Here is an 18,670-nt window from a genome sequence, read left to right as displayed (position 1 = left end):
GTATTACATACTGTAAATTCCCTAATGCTACCTAACCCGAGGGAAGGATTTACTTTTATAGCTTATATAGATATATATATTTTTTTCAGCATTCAACCTCTCCTGTGCATTACTAGGTCAAACCCTAAATCAGGCTGGCTGAACAGTAAACCTCTGTACAAACCATAACTAATGTTGGACTCTGCGATAGAGTGTGCTCTTCCTAACATCATTTGCTATTATAATTCATATCTCCCACAACGATTTCCAGGGTGAGTTACAGACAGGCAGGGTAGGGGTAAATAAATACAGGGCCTCTGCAGCAGGTTGTATAACGCTCTTCGTTTCTGCCCGCCTGAGTCTGCACGGCCCCCTGCGCAGAAGCCTTCATCATCCTTCATCATCCATCATCGCCCACAACTTTGAGGTGTTTGTTCCAAGCCGACCTCTCGCTCACAGCAAAGAGGTCAAAGGCCGTCCTCTCTTTCATCCAGCGAGGAACGAAAATGCCGGCAGGCTCACACGTCCAGGCAAGGGGGGGGGCTGGGGGAACGGGTTTACCTTCCTCTGCCGTCCCGAGGAGCGGCCCACATGGCGCCTGCCAACCCAAAGCGCTCGGCGAGTAATACACCGGCACTTATTTTTCATATTCCCTTTAATAAATCCCTATCGATGGCCGGAGAGTTTCTGGGAACATGTCAGGCAGATTTATCACACGGGGGGCGTTATTGACTGCACGCTGCCTGCACATTAAGCCAGTGCTTTCTAATCCTTGCCAGGCCCCCCTCGCTCAATAAGCTATTAGTGGGAATGTGGACATGCATGCCAGCGCTCACGGCAGCCGGGCCGTGCCATCTATCAGACCTCCCTCGGAGTGGACCGTGGCGCAACCCAAACCTACATACATAACCTGGTATTACTGCCACTGGAGCACGGCCTGTTCCATTTTTAAGGTATGCCCACTGATTCTCACCTGGTAGATTCCCAGTTCTAATTTATCTGTTGAGACTTTCGGTTTTCGCCGACGCAGCGTGGCACTGGACAGGTGGACACGGGGACACGTGGCACTGGACACGTGGACACGGGCCAGTTGGGGCATTTCCCCTAACTTGGATCACTCAACATCGATTCTCTTTCCCATTATATGGCCATCACTTCCACTCAGCTACACATGGAATGATTCAAGGTTTCACATATCATGCAGAAAATCACTGCTACTTGTATACAGATCAATAGCGGGCAGAAAGAAGGGAAGGTGGCATATGTCTGTAACACGCTTTCCTCTACTACTGTGTAAACAGTCTAAGGAGTCGTTAGCTGAGGGGCCGTAGTGCTTCGCTTTGGTGCCTCGTTCTATGTGCCAACATGTCTCTAGTTTCTTCTTTCTCTCTCAGAGATAGAGAGAGAGAGAGAGAGAGAGAGAGCTGCTGTTATCCGCAGTGACATTGACGAAGACAAGTACAGCGATAGTGATGGGGCGGGTGGGACTCTGACAAGCTCCATCCTAGAGCCCCTGACTCCCTGCTAGAGTGCTAGAGGACAGAGCCCAGGACCCTCACACACGTGGTGGGCCCCAATGCCAGGCCCCAGGGCCGGGTCTCAGTGCAGGGCCCCAGCTCATGGCAAGGGCTCTGGCTTCAAGCATTATGTCCCATGACTCTGCTGTCACCCAGGATGAAATGCAAGACAGGGAGTTACACAGCAACCAATTAGAGAGCTAAACCCGCCTAGACCTGAGGCACCCGCCATCATGTGGGAGGGCACTTCTCTTCTCCGTCACAGGGAGCTTTGGATTACAGAAGAGGACATCCTTCTTTCTTCCAGCTCCCTTCTTCCTTGCCATATGTTTCAGCCCAGGAGGCCGTGGAGCTCCCCTGGTACAAGGCAAATAAACCCCACCCCCCACCCCCCCCCCCCCCCCCACCCCCCCCCCACCCCCCTTCCAACTTCCTCTCCTCTGAGCCAAAGTTTTTTTTAGCACAGTATTAGAACCGAAGCAACTAAACACATGAGCCCATAGGTCTCTATGGGAAGGCATTAAATCAATGGCTGGCTGGTGTCACTGTAAGCTTAAAATAGCACTGGTGTGATGTTATTATTCAGGAGTTTAAGTTGAACTCTGCTTGGAACTTTACAGGGTTGTGAAAAGCTCGAGCACGTGACTGGCATCGCAATCCAGGCAGAGCACTACCTACAAAGCACAGAGAGGCCATCAAATTAAACTCAAATGTTGCCACCTGCAGTAGTATCTCTCTCTATTATTTAAACCTTGCATTTGAGACTTAACTTACACATAAATGTCTAAAACGGCCAGACATTACCACTTAGCACATTTAGCATTAGCAACACGCAGGCTTTTTTTATATCTGCATATAGAGACACACACCCTCACCCACAGATATGTAAAAAAATAAATTGAGTCTGCATCAACTAAACTCTGAGCACACTGCATAACACCTCCATCTGGCAGGCTTCCAGTCACAGCTCACGACCTTGGGTATCACCGCCTCTCCGACCACAACCTGAGCACGTACACATGGACACGTGTGTGTGTGTATCTGAGTGTGTGTGCCCGGGTTGGTCTGTGCTCTGTCCTGTCTCTCCCCGGACCGACACCAGGGGGAGTCGTCGGACATGGAAGCCTTTTCCCGCCTGTGTTTGGGAGCGGTTCCTCACTCTTGGCGTTTGTGCAGAGCGGTTAAGGTATTCACTGCGCATTCTGTCGGCCCGACGAATCACAGAGAGGTGGGAGGAGGGGAGTGAGTGAGACAGGCACAAAGTAGCAGCATCATCTCTTTCTTCTTCCACAGACTTCAAAGCAGGGATATGAAGAATTCAGACAGCTAAATCTTTAACGAACTCCAGGGATTCACTCAAATCGGTGCTAGAGGCAAGATAGCAGAACTGAAATCTCAATATACCCCCAGTTCCACTGCTTTCTATTCATCCTCAAATCCCCCACTCAACTCCCACCCAAACTCCCTTTAAATTACCTTAGAGGAGGTTCCTGGACACGGCTAAGTCTGGCCCTAAACTATGCAACATTTTGAGTGGGGAAAAGCATAGCAGAGTTATATAATCCAGTACTTACCAGGATTTAAATACATGTGAGTAAATAATTACATAAATACAAAACAAAGCAATAAAAAACACTGACGTTGAGACTCTCGTCTCAAACACATCTTTTGTTTTATATTGAGAATTATGAAGTCATAAAACCCCATGAGAGAAAGCATTTGACATATTTCTGCATTCTGTTGGATGAAAAAAATAATTAAACCAGTTATGGTAAAAATGTTTAGAAGCTGGGACGGTGGGTTGGAACAGTAGCACTAATCCGGGCCGAGTCAGAACGTACCAGGACGGTGACGACGCGCAGAACCACACCACGCATGTTGTTCTCTAGCTTCCGGTCCGAGAGGGTTCCGTTGAGCCCATGGATCGGGTCCCAGGTCGCCAGCTGAAAAAAAAAAGACTTCAATTTAGTTTACACTAATACCGCTATAAATCGAATGGAAAAGAGTAATAAACACTTCTTGTCCCAGGAAATAACTTACACAATTTTACCGTAGGAAGCTACAGTATTATTTTGACACACACACAAAAAAATCTTGTGTAACAGAATTATTTAAGTGAGATGCAGACTTGCAAGTCAGTATTTCTAGAGCTCACTATCATGCCCATATGGTGCCTTGTATGATTTGAGTTTCCTCTGCCACTTTATCCATTTCAGGCTCTGGTCTTTGCACTACAGCTCGCTGGGGTTTGGCGTGGACCACCACTCACTACCCAACACCGAGTCTGATGTATGTAATAACCCCAGCCATGCTGTTATTATACACTTGCATCAGCTCAACACTCCCAACAAGACTTCTGCCATGTGAGCGTTAATGCTCTTTTGAGACCTCCAATCGAACAAGAGCCAGCCAGCGGTGGTAATGGGGTCAGGAGCTGACCAGAGGTGAGGCGGGTGGAGGGAGGATGAGGAATGGGGTTTGGGAATAAATAGACTACATGCTGCAGAAGTGACATAAGTGAAGACACTGGGATTTTGAAGGTGAAGACCTACATATTTCACGGCCGACATCAATGTGGTGAACAATGCTGTTTAGTTTTATGAAGTGGAATTCTCATCATTGGTGTTATGGATGTGTGATTAAATAGCTTTTGATGTATATGTGTCAATCTTAATGGCTTCTGTAATGCTGAGCGATTAGAGGCAGGACAGAAACGCTGAAAGGAATGACTTTTATTTTGGGGCAAATCCATAATCGTTGTGGAAGGAGTGGTGCAGGGTACCATGGGGAGTCAAACAAGGAGACTAATCTTACATAGTACACAGCTAATAACTGTAACAAGGAGACTGAACACGAAACAGTCTAAAAAACAGGCAGGAACAGGGAGAAAGGAACACAGAATACAAGCAATGCATCTAACAGACTAACAGGCTAGCAATGACTAGTAATCAGAACCAAGAAACCCAGGTTTAAATGGACAAAGTAACAAAGGGAAACTCAGAACAGCTGGGCACAATCAAGGCGGATATTACCGAAACAAGAGACAGAACAAGAACAGAACCAAAACATAAACAAGAAACATGTGGGTAGGCATCACCATGGGAACCGCAATGCCAGGGGAAGGGCAAACATGACAGCTTCATTTAACGACACCAGGGTGGTCTGACGTGAAGTACTCCTTGACAGTATTAACGCTGAAATAATAGCAAAATCATTTCCGATTTTTTCCCCTGATTCCTTAACAGTCACATCAGCATCTTCTTACACCTTTTGAGTGTATAAGTACATTTCTGTGTTTTCTTTAGCTATCCATATCTGTTTCAGCTCTAACGTTGGAGCACTGAAGGCTTTATTAGCAAGATTAATCTACAGATTAATCTAATCTGCCTCGCTAGATGCAAGCGTATCTTAAGAGTGCTCTTAGTAACAGTAAATTCCATTACACAAGCACCCACCAAATTTAAAACAAAAATATAATTTGTACATGAGTGTAGGCTACAGTGTCAAGACCTCTGCTTGACATGGTGGCGGTGACAATAATATCTGTTTTGTTAGTGAGACACAATGCTGTGGAATGACTTCAGATGTAATATTACAGTTGTAAAGAAATAATAGTCCTACTGTACACTACCAAAAGGTTGAAACATCATGAAATAATTTATTGAGCGAGCTGAAGCCAGTTCAACCCCTGTACCTAATAAAGTACCTAGGGAGTATACACAGGCACGCTACAAACACTGGCTGGGCAGGAACGTGGTCAATGTCTTAGAATAGATTAAGTTCTTCATTGTGAAACGCTGCTAGATATAATGATTTAATGATAAATCATGTCCGATTTCCTGTCCGTGTATTGCAGAAACACAGTAACTACAAAACACAGAATCTCATTTTTGAAGATGGTCAGAAAGCATGATTTGGTGCTTGGCCTATACTGATCTTTAAAAACAAATCAGGTCATTTCTTCAAGACGTAAGTACCTTTTATGCATAATTAGCTGTTCCATCATTAGCATTTGGATCAATCAGCTTAATATGTCTTTACTAAAAGACAAAACCCACTTATATTTTTTACAAAGCACGCTGTGCAAAATGCAGGCTAAATAATAGAAATACAGCAGTTCTTTCTCGTGTGTTTGATTCAAAACTGCCGTCCATTGTTCTGAAAGGTCTTTTGATATTGTATAGCAATATTCTAAACTGAATTAAATGTAGCCTGTGAAGACTGTCAGTACACAGCAGGGCCACATTCATTTTAAAGAAGAATATGACTGCATGTAGTGTTAGCTACAGAGGTAGGTAATCAGTCCTCTCTGAAACAATCAGAGGAAAAGATGATTTTGGTGCGTGAACTTTATCTCGTATAAACACAAAGTGTTCCCCCCCGACTCTAATTAAACATAGCAGATGTTTGCTGTGCCAACAATTGATTTGCCACTACTCACCAATTTCCTCTCAGTCAGATAATGTCATAAAAATATCTATGGATTGGCTCAAGGAGGAAAAAAGCAGGAAGTGGAAGAGCAATAAGTGTGTTGTTCGCCTGCTGCTGAGATCAAATCAGCAGCTAATGCAGTATTTCCTTCATAACAGGGACCATAAGGAGCTCTGGACGCGTTCGTCACACACGCGCACGGAACACACACTCTCAAAACTGCGCGGCAGATCAGAAGTTGCAATAAAAACTCATTTGATTTGCGTTTCCAAAAGCTCAATAAGCAGAATATGGAAATCATGTATGCAAATTAATAATCTAAATGAATACTGTACTATTATCAAGGAGTGACGAACAATACACATGATATGTCTGGTAAGTATCATTTCACAAAATATCACTGCATTCCATTAGTCAGATTGTCAAGAGACTCCCACCAGATATTTGCATAATATCTAGGCTTGGATTGCATGGTGAGAGTGTGAGAAAGCTTTTGACGTGTGTGAGGATTTAGCATTTACACTCAGACTTGTTTTAATGGCTCTGAAGGGGACTCTCTTAGAGATTCAGCTGCAAATCCCATGGACCTGTGATAAATCAGTCTGCAAAAGCAGCCAGCGTGCTGCAACGTTACCTATGGTGCCATGCATGTCAATTGTTTGTGAGTGAGGAGTGTGTGTAAGTGAGAAAACAAAGAACTAGTGTTATGTATATTTGTGTGTGTGCGTGTAAGTCAGAGATAGAGAAAATTCCACTCTTGGAATTAGACATTGTTTTTTTTCCATTTAAACCTTGGATGATAATCTAGTCATCGTTTGCCTTTTTTGTGCTTTACGGTTTCTTTGTAAATATTTATGGAAACAAAATGAACCTTCACAGTGTAGGTGTGTACTGCCTAAACTGGCCTCCACAGGCCCGTTCAGTTTAATTATGCATTTTGTTCTTAAACCTTTATTTTTTCCACCTGATTTCATCACTGCGCTGCTAGTGCAGAGGATTTCACTCCAAAACACTTTACGAAATCAGAAACCATCCAAACAAGTGAGTCTCCTATTATCAGCCAATAAAGATGCATGGTGAGTGCATCACATCCTGGTAGGATCGGCTTGAGATGCTAGTTTTGGGGAATTTGACAGATCAAGCGGAGAAGGTCATTAATTCAAATAAGTTAAAAAGAGCGCTGTGCTTTAAAGTGCCTCCTCATCGATTTCTGCTCGTCTGATGGGTTTGAAGCTCCTCTCGGAATACAAAAATGCAGTGAGTCACAAACCGCCCACCATAAACCTGTTAGCGAGGCTCGTCTATCGGATGTTCCCTCGTTGTCCACGGCCCCGACGCAGCCGCAGTCCCGCAGACCCGACTGAAAGGGAAGACCTGCGGAGGCCCCGGGCCTCAGAACGCTAAAGATCTACGCTATTCTGCCTATGCTAAACGCTTGTGAGACATTCAGGCCACGTCTAATCGATAAAGGACTATTCGTCTGGAGAGCCAATTCGGCGGGGTGGTGCATCAGCACAACACCCACACCTCCGTGCTCTCTCGGGACCGTTCGTGCGGGGCCCAGTCATCTGACAGGCAAATCACGGTTTAACAAATGTGCCATGAAAATCGTGGATGCACACATGCCCAGACTTTAATAGTTCACTGACCCTTAATGGGGGTGCCGTATGCCTATGCTCAAACGCCAGCACTCTGTACTGGTGCCGCGCTTCAATCGCTCACACAGAATAGTCCCACCCCAGCACCGCAGCAAACAAATTCAACAGTTATGCTAAGCATATGGGGATTCAGAAACTACTGCTTGGTAAGATGAGCCATTTTCATTTCAAATTAGTTTTGCCATCTGAATTTCAAGCGAATGCTAGCGGTTTTCATCCACTAACTGGTGAGATGAACTGTCTCATCTGAAGTAGCAGGCCGGTGAATTCCCAGGAGTGGGAGGAGCAGAGAGAGAGAGAGAAAGAGTGAGTGAGTGAGAGAGTGAGAGAGAGAGAGAGAGAGAGAGCAAGAGAGATAAAAAAGAGCAAGCATGAGAGAGAGACAGAAAGAGCAAGACAGACACAGAGAGGCAGACAGAGAGGGACAGAGACGTGGGCGAGAGAGAGAGAGAGAGAGAGAGAGAGAGAGAGAGAGAGAGAGAGAGAGAGAGAGAGAGAGAGAGAGAGAGAGAGACAGACAGACATGGTCCACCTCCTTATCTTCAGAGGAACAGATAAGAGCTCATTTCCCCCTGCTGAAAGGAAACGAGGGAACCTGCCTGGGCTCTCCATCAGAGGAACGCCACCATTAGAATCCCATAATACTTCACTCCATAGCACATTCATCGCCCTTGGTGTGCCGCCCTATCGCAACGGCTCTCGACAATTCTACATTTCATGTGGGGACTTGTTTGCCTTAATCAGTTGCCCGATAGGCAGCCGGTGCCGTCATGGACAGAGAGTTAGGCTAGGGCAGCCTTCTGGGCTGTGATGTGCAATGCAGGCAAACTATAGCCTCACTATAGCCTCACTAAAGCCTCGCACTGCTGTGTGCGCTCACCCGGATATGTCTGCACTAGTGACAGGAAACACGCCACAGGAAGAGATGTCCTTTTTATTTAGCTGATGTACCCCTCATGGTGCAGAAACAGATTTTTTTTTTCTGTTTAAAGAAATGTATTTGTCTTCTTCTGGACGATCAATGGTTTGCGCCTGTGAGGCATGTCAGCCTTGCGGGCAGTGCGGTACCGCAGAAAACCTGCAGCCAGGCGGCGGGAGCGACCCAGAGGAGTGTGCTCATTACAGGCAGCGGCAAGCCGGCGCCGAGCTGCGGTCCATTTGCATGGATCCCGCGCCACGTGTTCATTGTAATGTGTGATAATGACCGATATTGTACCTGAGCGTATAGAATCGGTGCCTTTGCTTACATCAATGGCGTGGGGCGGCCCCCCGGGGCCCAGACAGGGGTGTTTCAGCGCGGTATCTCCACGCAGGCAGGGTGTGTTGGCTCCTGTCAGGAGCTTCCAGCCTCAGGCGGTCTGTAAACACAGCCTTTAAGCAGAGCAGGATCCGGCCCAATCCACCATAATGACACACTGACAAAGCAAAACCCGGCCCGCTCTGGCCGCCGAGCCTGGTACCGGCCCGCCACATGGTTGAGTCTTTAATCGCCATGGAAACAGAAAGCTTCTCCATTACACTCAGGGGCTTCCCAGAGCATCTGGCCATGAATATTTCAAGGGGACCCTAAATATGTTGGCTGATGTGTGACTGCATGTTCAAATATACATGAGAGCCCTTCACTCTGCAACAGACATGAGGCCCCTCCCCCACAATCGAGCAGGAGGACAGCATTGGTAGGGGAGGCTCAGCTTGGTAGGTCAGGCCCACCTCTGGGTAGAGAGGGTCAACCCATGTCATGTGTTACGCCATGACCGTTGGCACGGTCCTCTAGCTCCGCCCCCGGTCACCTGCGTCTTGCCCTCACTCTCATGGGTCTGAGCACACTGGCTACGCTGTCCCACGGTGAGTCAGTATAACACCAGTTTCTGCTCAAGGAAACATCCTTTTCCTTACACACACACACACACACACACACACACACACACACACGCCACCGGTTATATTAGAAATATCTACCTTGCACCTACATTCACTGACATATTTTTGCAGCCTGTCGACTGCCGCGTGGCAGCTCCCCTCGAGCCGGTACCTCAGCGGTCAGTTTCTGAGACAGCCTTCTGAGAACTAGTTTCTGTCTGGACAAGACATGGCGCCCCATTACACCTCTGAGCCCAGTATCTGGTCAGCTCTGTCACTCCCCACAGCCATGGTTGCCGTGGAGGGCACCGTATGCCTGCCAGATGGGAGTGTAAGCATGTAAGCCATGTGACATACATGACAGTATATTAGTAACAAAGCAGACCAAGACGCCCCCCCCCCCTCCCCCCCATTTCAAACTCTCTTCCCTCCGTTTATCCTACAGTCTTTTCCAGTGGGGAAAATATTCCCTTCAGTTTTAAAAAGCTTATACAGCTGACATTTTTCACCTAATGTAATGCCCTATGTGGGTAGTGGCTAGTTTTATTGACATGTTTGTAAATGTATTCTGAATGAATTTAAATATTAAATCCCAGTCTACAAACAACATTCACAAAGTATATATTTGTAATAAAAATAGCAAAAGGGATCAAGAGTAAGCAATTAAAATCTTTGCAGTTCTGTAAACTCAACTGCCCTTTAAAATTAAATATTCATTTGACCTAAAGAACAAGTTAGCAATAATGAGATAGGAATTCAATCTGTATTAGCATTTCATCTGCTATTTCAATTAAAGTGTATATAGTCCACTACAGTACATTACTAACGACAAATGAAACAAAGATTTGTTTTTTCAGTTTTAGACCCATCCCTCCACCCCAAAGTCCATGTAATAACAATTACAAGATGATTAATTTTCAGAAAACATATTAGCCACGAATGAGCTTCTGTCACGGTCACAGCCCCGGACCCTTCCCTGTGGGCGTGTCATCATGTCGTCTGCGTGCTGTTATGTCCATATTAGTAGTTCCGTGGGTGTGGGTTGTTTGTGAGCGTGTTCGTAGTCTCACCTGTGCCTTGTCTCGAGATCACGAGGGTCTGTGTTAATCACCTATTTAATGTGCGCTCGCGCAGTGTCTTGTGCTCGTCTTTGTCTAAAGTTCCGTGCCAGTGTGAGTGTGTGTTGTGCTCGCTCTACGCTCGGAGCTTACACGTCTGTTTCGTCCAATAAAACGTTCTCTGTTGCACCTTGCGACGCTCGTCGTGCCTCCTTCCTACGAGCGTCACAGAAAGACGAGCCGTCAAGATGCCGGGATACGCTCCCCGGGCAAAGAAGGGAAAGAAGAAAAGCAAGCGTCGCCATTCATCTCACCCTGCATATGCCCGAGAGGAGTTGCTGGTGGAAGGGACCTTCCCCCCGGCAGACCTGGAGGAGACTGGGCCGTTCTATGTGAGCACAGCTGCGTGGACATTTGCCCCCCCCCGAGGTTGAGTTTGGGAGCGAGGAGTCCGAGGAGGAGGAGAGTCCTCTTCCTTCCGAAGATTCCGAGGAGGAGACGGAGAGAGGTGCCAGCTCTGCTCCGTTCAAGCACTCCGCTCCCCTCGTGACCGAGGAAGCCAGCCCTCTGTCCTCTGTAAGTGCCGAATCAGGCACGCACTACGGAGAGAGCGAGGGTGAAGACGTCAGTCCCCCTCCCTCCGTTTACTCGGCGCCCACCGTGTATTACGGAGGAGAGGATCCAGACGTCAGTCCCCCTCCCTCCGTTTACTCGGCGCCCACCGTGTATTACGGAGGAGAGGATCCAGACGTCAGTCCTCCCCCGTCCGTCTACTCGGAGTCCACCAGAGAGGACAGCGAGGGAGAACAAGACGTCAGCCCTCCGCCGTCCGTGTGTGCGCCACTCGCCGAATCCAACAGCGAGGGCGAGGAGGTGTCTAGCTCTTCCTCCTCTGTGCGGTCAGAAATGACCGTGCGTACAGAGAAGGGGAGGAGACCGGAGGGCGAGGCGCGTTCGGGCTCTGAGGCGAGCTGGATGGACTGCTCGCCTTACGTCTCCGTGGAAGAGGCGATGTCAAGGAGCCCAGGAGCCTCGGAGGAGGAGGAGCGGATGGAGACGTCAGAGGGCGAAGAGATGCTACCCCGGCGAGCGCAAGAGACCCGAGGCCCGGGGGTGTGTTTCGGGTTGCCCCCCGAGGCACCTCGTACCCCGGCCAATGAGCGGCGTCAGGCAAAACCCCCGCCAGCGCCCAGGAAGAAGCCTGAAGCGCCCAAAGCCAAGCCAGCGGGTGCGCGGTTGCCTGGAGCGCCAAGCAGCGCTGCGCGCGCGGGAGGACCGGTCCCGCAGAAGGAAGGGACCCCGCCTCTGGTTCCGCCTGCAGCCCTGGGAGGGTTCGCGCCGCTGGCCGCGCTCTTGCAAGCGGGGAGCGCGATCTCCTGGCTGCCCATGCCTGTGTGTTTGTCAGTCCCCTTGTTTATCCCTAATTTCCTTTTCCCTCTTGTGCCCCTTGTGTTTCATGTTCCTGTATGTGTGTTCGTCCACGTGCCCGTGTTTAATGTACTTTCCCCTGTCTTCCCAGGGAGGGTGTTCTAGAGCTGTTCGTGGCGGTTCCCACCATCGGGGGAGACGGCTCTCGGAGGCTCGTGAACCCGGCGGCTCCGGACCTGCCCGTTGGTGTTGGTTCGGGGCTTTCCAGCTGCGCGGGACGCTCCGGGAGTAGCGAGCCCCTGGTGGAGGGTTCTGTCACGGTCACAGCCCCGGACCCTTCCCTGTGGGCGTGTCATCATGTCGTCTGCGTGCTGTTATGTCCATATTAGTAGTTCCGTGGGTGTGGGTTGTTTGTGAGCGTGTTCGTAGTCTCACCTGTGCCTTGTCTCGAGATCACGAGGGTCTGTGTTAATCACCTATTTAATGTGCGCTCGCGCAGTGTCTTGTGCTCGTCTTTGTCTAAAGTTCCGTGCCAGTGTGAGTGTGTGTTGTGCTCGCTCTACGCTCGGAGCTTACACGTCTGTTTCGTCCAATAAAACGTTCTCTGTTGCACCTTGCGACGCTCGTCGTGCCTCCTTCCTACGAGCGTCACAGCTTTGGGCAATCATAAAATTTATCAGTAGCAAGAAGGCACATTATATACCGATCATTTGTAATAAATAAATAAATAAATAAACAAAATAATTAATGACACAGACATATTGCAGTTTTAAATCTGTCTGCATGCGCTTGGTTGAAGGGTGGCTTCTCAAAAACTGCTCCGACGTGAAGTACATATTTTACATGAAAGATCACTGAAGTGGAAATCATCACCAAAGGCTCTGAAAAACTTCAATCATAAACCAGATGATTATCATTTCATAAAGGTGAACCAAATTTAACTGGCTGCCTACACTGGTGAAATTTTTCCAGCCTCACTGCATGTTGGATGCTCAAGTTATTAGACTGACATAAAAGATAATAGTTCTGAAGGAAATGTGGCATAGATGTGAATTAACATAGCGAATAACAGCATGTGAAATTATGTTGTGAAGACACACAGACGTTAGATGATTCAGTGTTGATTAGTTCAGAGGGCGGATCCGATTAGTTCAGAGTGCATGTGAATCTCTGGAAAATGAACTCTCTGAGAGACCATTACAGGATCTTAAAGCTCATACAGTTCCATCTGAAATGATTTGTACTACTCATTATTATTCTTTTAAGCAATTCATCTGAAAATGGCCAAGCTCTATTTTGAAGGTAACAAGCTGTTATTAGTGCCAGGCTTAATTTTCAAAGGGTTGATATATTTTTGATACGTGTGCGTATAGTGTAAATGCGAACAAATCACACTTTCAGGAGCAGACTCTCATAACAGAAAACCAAGCTCAGGGTTGATTTGGAGTGTAAAGTTTTAATGTGAGAAACATGGCAAAATTAATTGAGTGGCAGAGCAGAAAGCTAATAAGCCTGACCACAATTTAAACTGAAATTGAACTGGACGTGTGAGTTAATGACATTGAGTAGCTGCTTGTGTGAGTGTGTGTGCACATGTGTGAATGTGTGTGGGAGGCTGTGAGTGGGTGTGTGTGTGGTAGTTGTGGCCAACCCATTGCTAACATATTCAAAAAACAAACATGACATTTGAATCAACACTGATTTACAGCTCCACTTCAAAAGAGCTTAAGACTCCCTCATTAAACAAGAACCTCCATGGTGTGCAAATCTGGAAGCTTTATGTTGAACATCTGTCACTGACATGGCCTTCTAGAACTACAACAGGAATGTAGATCAATGCACAGAAAGCCACCAGTTCCTTTCATTTTCAGGTCTGTAACCCATGACTCCAAATTTCTAATTAGCTCACGATTCCCACCACAAAGCAAATATGTGATGCAACATTTGAGCAAATGACCCAAATATCAGAGGAAGCCACGGCGGTGGGTAGGGGTGTTACTCAACTGGTGCATCCTACTTTGAACGGGCACGCCGACAGATGTGGAGAAATGGGAGAGTGAGATGGAGTGAGGCTCAGAGCGGAGAAGGAGAGCAAAGGGAGGAGCTTATCTCTGCTTTAGACACCAAGCAGTGCTCAAGTCAAAACTGCTGCACCTCCCCCGTTTAGATCTGGCTTTCGGGCACTTGATTATGGGGGGTGGGGGAGGGGCACGTTCTCATGAGCCCAATGTCAGCCGAAACACCACAGTCTGTCTGCCATTAACAGATGAGGTGAGTTGCCACAGGAGCAGACTGGCGACGGAAAAAAGTGACAGAGAGAGAGAGAGAGAGAGAGAGAGAGAGAGAGAGAGAGAGAGAGAGAGAGAGAGATACACTGGGAAAGATGGTGAGAGAAAGAGAGGGAGGCAGAAAGGGAGACAGAGAGAGAGAGCGAAAGAGTAACACTGAGCCAGAGGGAAACATTATAAGGTCTCACCCCACATCTTGATCCATTCCGTAAGGCCAAACTCTGCACTAAGTAGGAGCAGGCTGTGCCGATGGGCCCTCTGCACATTAGTACCACACAGCGGAGGGGGGAGGAGGGACCAGGACATAGACATGTGCCTGGTCCGCGTTGATCAGGGGCGGGGCACTGCCAGGGAAGCACTATTGAGTTGCTTGGTCATCAGGTCCGGGACAATGAGCAGAGATACAGCTCCGGAGTATGACTTCATTAGTTTAATCAGGGGGGTGGAGCCCTGTTGTAGGTGGAGCCTTTTAGTGGCAGGTGAGTAATATACCACATGACATGAAAAACATTATAATGCTGAACTGAGGATAGCGATTCTAATCGACGAGCCAGACAGCAGGCAAACAGAGCTCCTGCGGTACAGGTCTCAGAGATGTTTGACACCTTTTGTGGCATGAAGCCAGCTGCTTTCTCCATAGGCACATGTCTCATCAGTCGGATAAAAACGCCTGCCGCGTTCACACCTTCTCCTGACCTTTAAAAACAAACAAACAAACAAACAAACAAAAAGACTACGAAAGCAGACACAGAACACGCCGGCATGTTGTGACGGCCATATGAGGGTCAGAGAGTTGCAACAAGGGCGCTCACAGTGATCAAAGCTTGAGAAATGGGTGAGAAAGAGAGACGAAGTGAAAAGACTTGCTGAGAAACAGTGAGGCGGGGGGGGGGAGGGTGAACTGGTGCTGGAGAAAGTGAGTGAAAGGGAAGCGAGCAAGAAAGCAACTCATACAGGGTGTGAGAGAAACAGACGAGATTAAGAGAGAAACAGAGGGAGCCACAGAGTGAGAGAGAAGCGACTGAGCGAAATGGAGCAAAACCACTGGCAGGTTTGAGCATGAGAGAGAAAGAGAGAGGGAGAGCGAGAGAGAGTAAGAAAGAGAACAGAAAAGAGAATGAACGTTGGGAATGGGAGAGGGAGACAGGTAGCAATGGAATGTTTTGCTTGCTGGGGTGTGGTGAACTGAAAGAGCTGGGGGGGGGGGGGGGGGGGGGGCTCCGTTAATCCGCTCCTTGCAGGACGGGCATGGTGAGTGAGTGGCGCCGGGCCCCGTGCCCACCGGGCAGGAGGAGAGGCGATGCCCGCTGTAATCCTTAGCTTTACACGCTGTAACTCTGCTGGGGCCTGCGGGCCACACACGCCTGGCACCTGGATCACACACGCGTGCCTGCACGCACACGCATGGATGCCACCACGCCGCCCTTTCGGGAACCTTTCCTTTCACGTTATGCTGAACTCTGACACTTTAAAAGCATAGTTTTCTATAAAAGATGAAGACATAGTCAGGGGATTTTTGCAAAGCTGCTTTAAATCTGCCTGCTGGTGTTTGGCAGTTTGAATCCTCAGGGGTTTCATAACATTCAAAATACCTTCAAAATATAACTTAGACTTCAGGAAATTCAGAGCACAATTCAATAAAACCATTACTGCACTAATGTGTATACGGAAATAAGGGAATTCTCCGAGACCCTGGTGGACTGCCCAGGCAACCAGCCATGAGCACTCCGCACTCGGACAAATTAGAGGAAACAACCCTGTGTGCACCAAGGAACTAAGGGGCATTCATTAGGAACACATCAATAAGTGTGTATGCGTGTTTATGTGCATGTGTATGTGAGGGGGGAACGGAACAGACGTGGGGGGCTGTTTATTAACCCCACTGTTCTGCCGTTCCCAACCACCTCTTCACTCAACGTGCTAAATAAATACCACACCGGCTTGGTGTGCCTTCGAGTCCACTCCCCAGTAAAGTGGAGGTTCCTCTGGGCTCCTGACTCTGCTGTTTCCCAGGCCTGGAGCACGTCCCCGCTCCGGGGGAGGGGCCCCACGCTGGCACAGATCTCTGCTCTGAGGAGGGACGGCCTCTGGGGACGCCTGAGACGAAGCCAGCCAGAGGTTTATCGCCACAATAAACACCGCCGCAAGTCACGAACGCATGTGCACCCGGCGTTTCAAAGCCGCTATAATAGAGGCGAGCCAAGATGTTTGCACTTCATTTATTTATTTATCTCTTGTATTGTAGTGAAAAAGATATGAGACGTGCGCACAAATAATAAAATAGCATTTATTTTCCCCCGGGAGTGAAGACATGAGAGAAAACAGGGGCTCCCAGCCAGGATGTTGAAGTTAACCTAGACTGGTTGTTTTTACATTCCAAAATGGCTGTTTTATTCAACCAAGAGCAGGTTTAAATCTGTAGATCAGAATAGGCATGCATGACTGATGTATGAAGACTCAGTGGGTGATCAATTTTTAAGTTGTTTAGCTCTAACCAAAGCTGGAGATTGAATCAAATATTTAGAGGTCAACACATGATCTTATAATAAATAAATGATTATTAGATTAGATTATTTAACCCTAATTTATTATTATAGTAATATTTTACACTGAACATCACATTTTGAATTGCTGTAACTTCCTATAAGCTTTTACATGTTTTAAAGAATTAAATGAATAAAGTAATGAATAAATTAAATGAATAAATAAACAGCAAGTTTTGCATAACATAATGTTTTGCCTTCATGCTTTTCTTTATGGAATCATGCACAGTTAGGAATGAGAAATTATTATTTCACTAATGAGGATTCAAGTGTTTTCTGTTGACAAGTCCATGAGTTAGACCTAAGAGTCCGCACCAAGCAGACAGGGCAGCACTGTGAAGAACTGCAGAAGGACTTCTCCAGTTAGACCATCTTCCTTCATGTCCTTCTGCTTGGGTTCAAAGGCAAACCTTGAAGGTTTTAAGCAACGCAATAGCTCTCAGAGCCACCAATTCCTGATTTGAGTTATCAGGGAGCGTGTTCTGAGGGCAGCCTCACTGGACACATGTCCAAAGGGAGAAGCTCCTCTTTAGTCAGGGCCTGAGGCGAGGAGAGCCTGGCCCAGCTCTCAAAGGGCGAGAACATGTTTCACAGGCGCGAGGGGAGTGGGTGGGGGGGTGGGGGGTACAGATCTCTGTAGCGCTTTGAAAAGCAAAAATGTGACACGGTCAGAGAACGTGCGGAGACGTTGCAAGTGCGGTGGACGGCTGGCGATCGCGGCCATCGTCTGCCACCTCTATCACGTCTATTTAATTCCATCCACCCTTTAATGATATTATAATAACATCTAGGTCACAGGTCTGGAAGAAAGTGTCTTTCTGACCCAAAGCGACTGAGGAGAGGCAGCAGCCAAGAATGAGAATCCCAGGACATTTAACACGTCGGCAGTCCGTGGGGAGTTGTCTGGGAGACGTGCAAAGAAGGAGAGGTTCTGGAGCAGGACAAATCAATGAGTCTGTCTGTCTCTTCAAGCACCCCCAACACACACACACACACACACACACACCCAGGAACTTTTTAGCTGGCAGAGGCAGCACTTCTAAAAGAACATCTGAATCTACTTAATGGAACAGAAAATTGGGGGAAACAGATGTGGTCCAAGGGAATATCCTTTGCACTGTACAGATCTTGCAAGTTTAAAACGTTTGTGCAGCTTTCAGTCAAGGTCCACACTTGTTTTCAAGGCTTCCTCAAACCAGAGTCTGTCTGCTAAAGTGACATTTGAACAGAACTCAGTCACTACTCTTTGGCATATCAAAAGACCTGCTCAACCTTCCGCCGTGAGTGTGACTTGCTAATAAGATGCCTGCTGTGTAGTTGGGCTGTACGTCTATGCCAGAGGGAACTAGTTAAGGTTTCACTTTCACATCTCTCTGCCTTTACTCCCTTTATCAGCTTCTCCAAAATAATGACTGCCCGACCTGCTCAAATACAATTTCAATTAAGCTGGAAAAAAAAACAAAACATGTGAATGTGTCTTATCCCGGCAGGAACGATTAGGCTCTGCATCTAATCACGCGATTACATGGCAGCGTCTCGCTCCCGCCGTCATACGCCGTGACTTTCAGATGCGTTGACGTATAGGCCAGCCAGCGGCTCGTAGCCGAAGGGCCTAATGAAGTGGAAAACCAATTTTTGCACCGAGGTAATAGTAATTATGACAGATCACCTTGGATCATTACTACCACTAAACAGCTACCCTGGGTGCACGCACCCAAGTGCACGGGTGTGCAAAGAGGAACGAGAGGGCACGACCGTCGGACGAGATGGGGGGTGGGGGACAGAGGAGGAGAGCGTGGCTATTCGCAGGACTTGCGCTTACCGCCAAGGCAGGCGGAGAGCGCTCGTGTGGACCTCGGACCTTGACGTCAGTTACCTCCAGCAGCCTGACCTCGGAGCCAACACCGCTCAGGAACAAAAAGGAATCTGAAAGCACCGATTCTGACAAGAAACAGCCGGAAGGAAACG

The 18,670-nt window shown here is 47.7% G+C and overlaps 1 protein-coding gene across 5 annotated transcripts in view; it reads right to left on the bottom strand.

The window, feature by feature from the left end:
• grid2 (glutamate receptor, ionotropic, delta 2) overlaps positions 1-18,670 on the bottom strand; it is a 252,938-nt gene that overhangs the window by 56,883 nt on the left and 177,385 nt on the right. For all 5 annotated transcript variants that reach the window (XR_013130528.1, XM_077003597.1, XM_077003596.1 and 2 more), the window contains exon 9: positions 3,338-3,439. Coding sequence is in view for 4 of the 5 variants with exons in the window: in XM_077003597.1 (XP_076859712.1) it covers positions 3,338-3,439 (102 nt within the window). In the remaining variant the exon portion in view is untranslated. The remainder of the gene's footprint in view (positions 1-3,337; positions 3,440-18,670) is intronic.

This window comes from Brachyhypopomus gauderio, chromosome 4 (assembly GCF_052324685.1).
Source record: "Brachyhypopomus gauderio isolate BG-103 chromosome 4, BGAUD_0.2, whole genome shotgun sequence".
NCBI lineage: Eukaryota > Metazoa > Chordata > Actinopteri > Gymnotiformes > Hypopomidae > Brachyhypopomus > Brachyhypopomus gauderio.
This window is presented reverse-complemented; position numbering and strand designations above follow the sequence as displayed.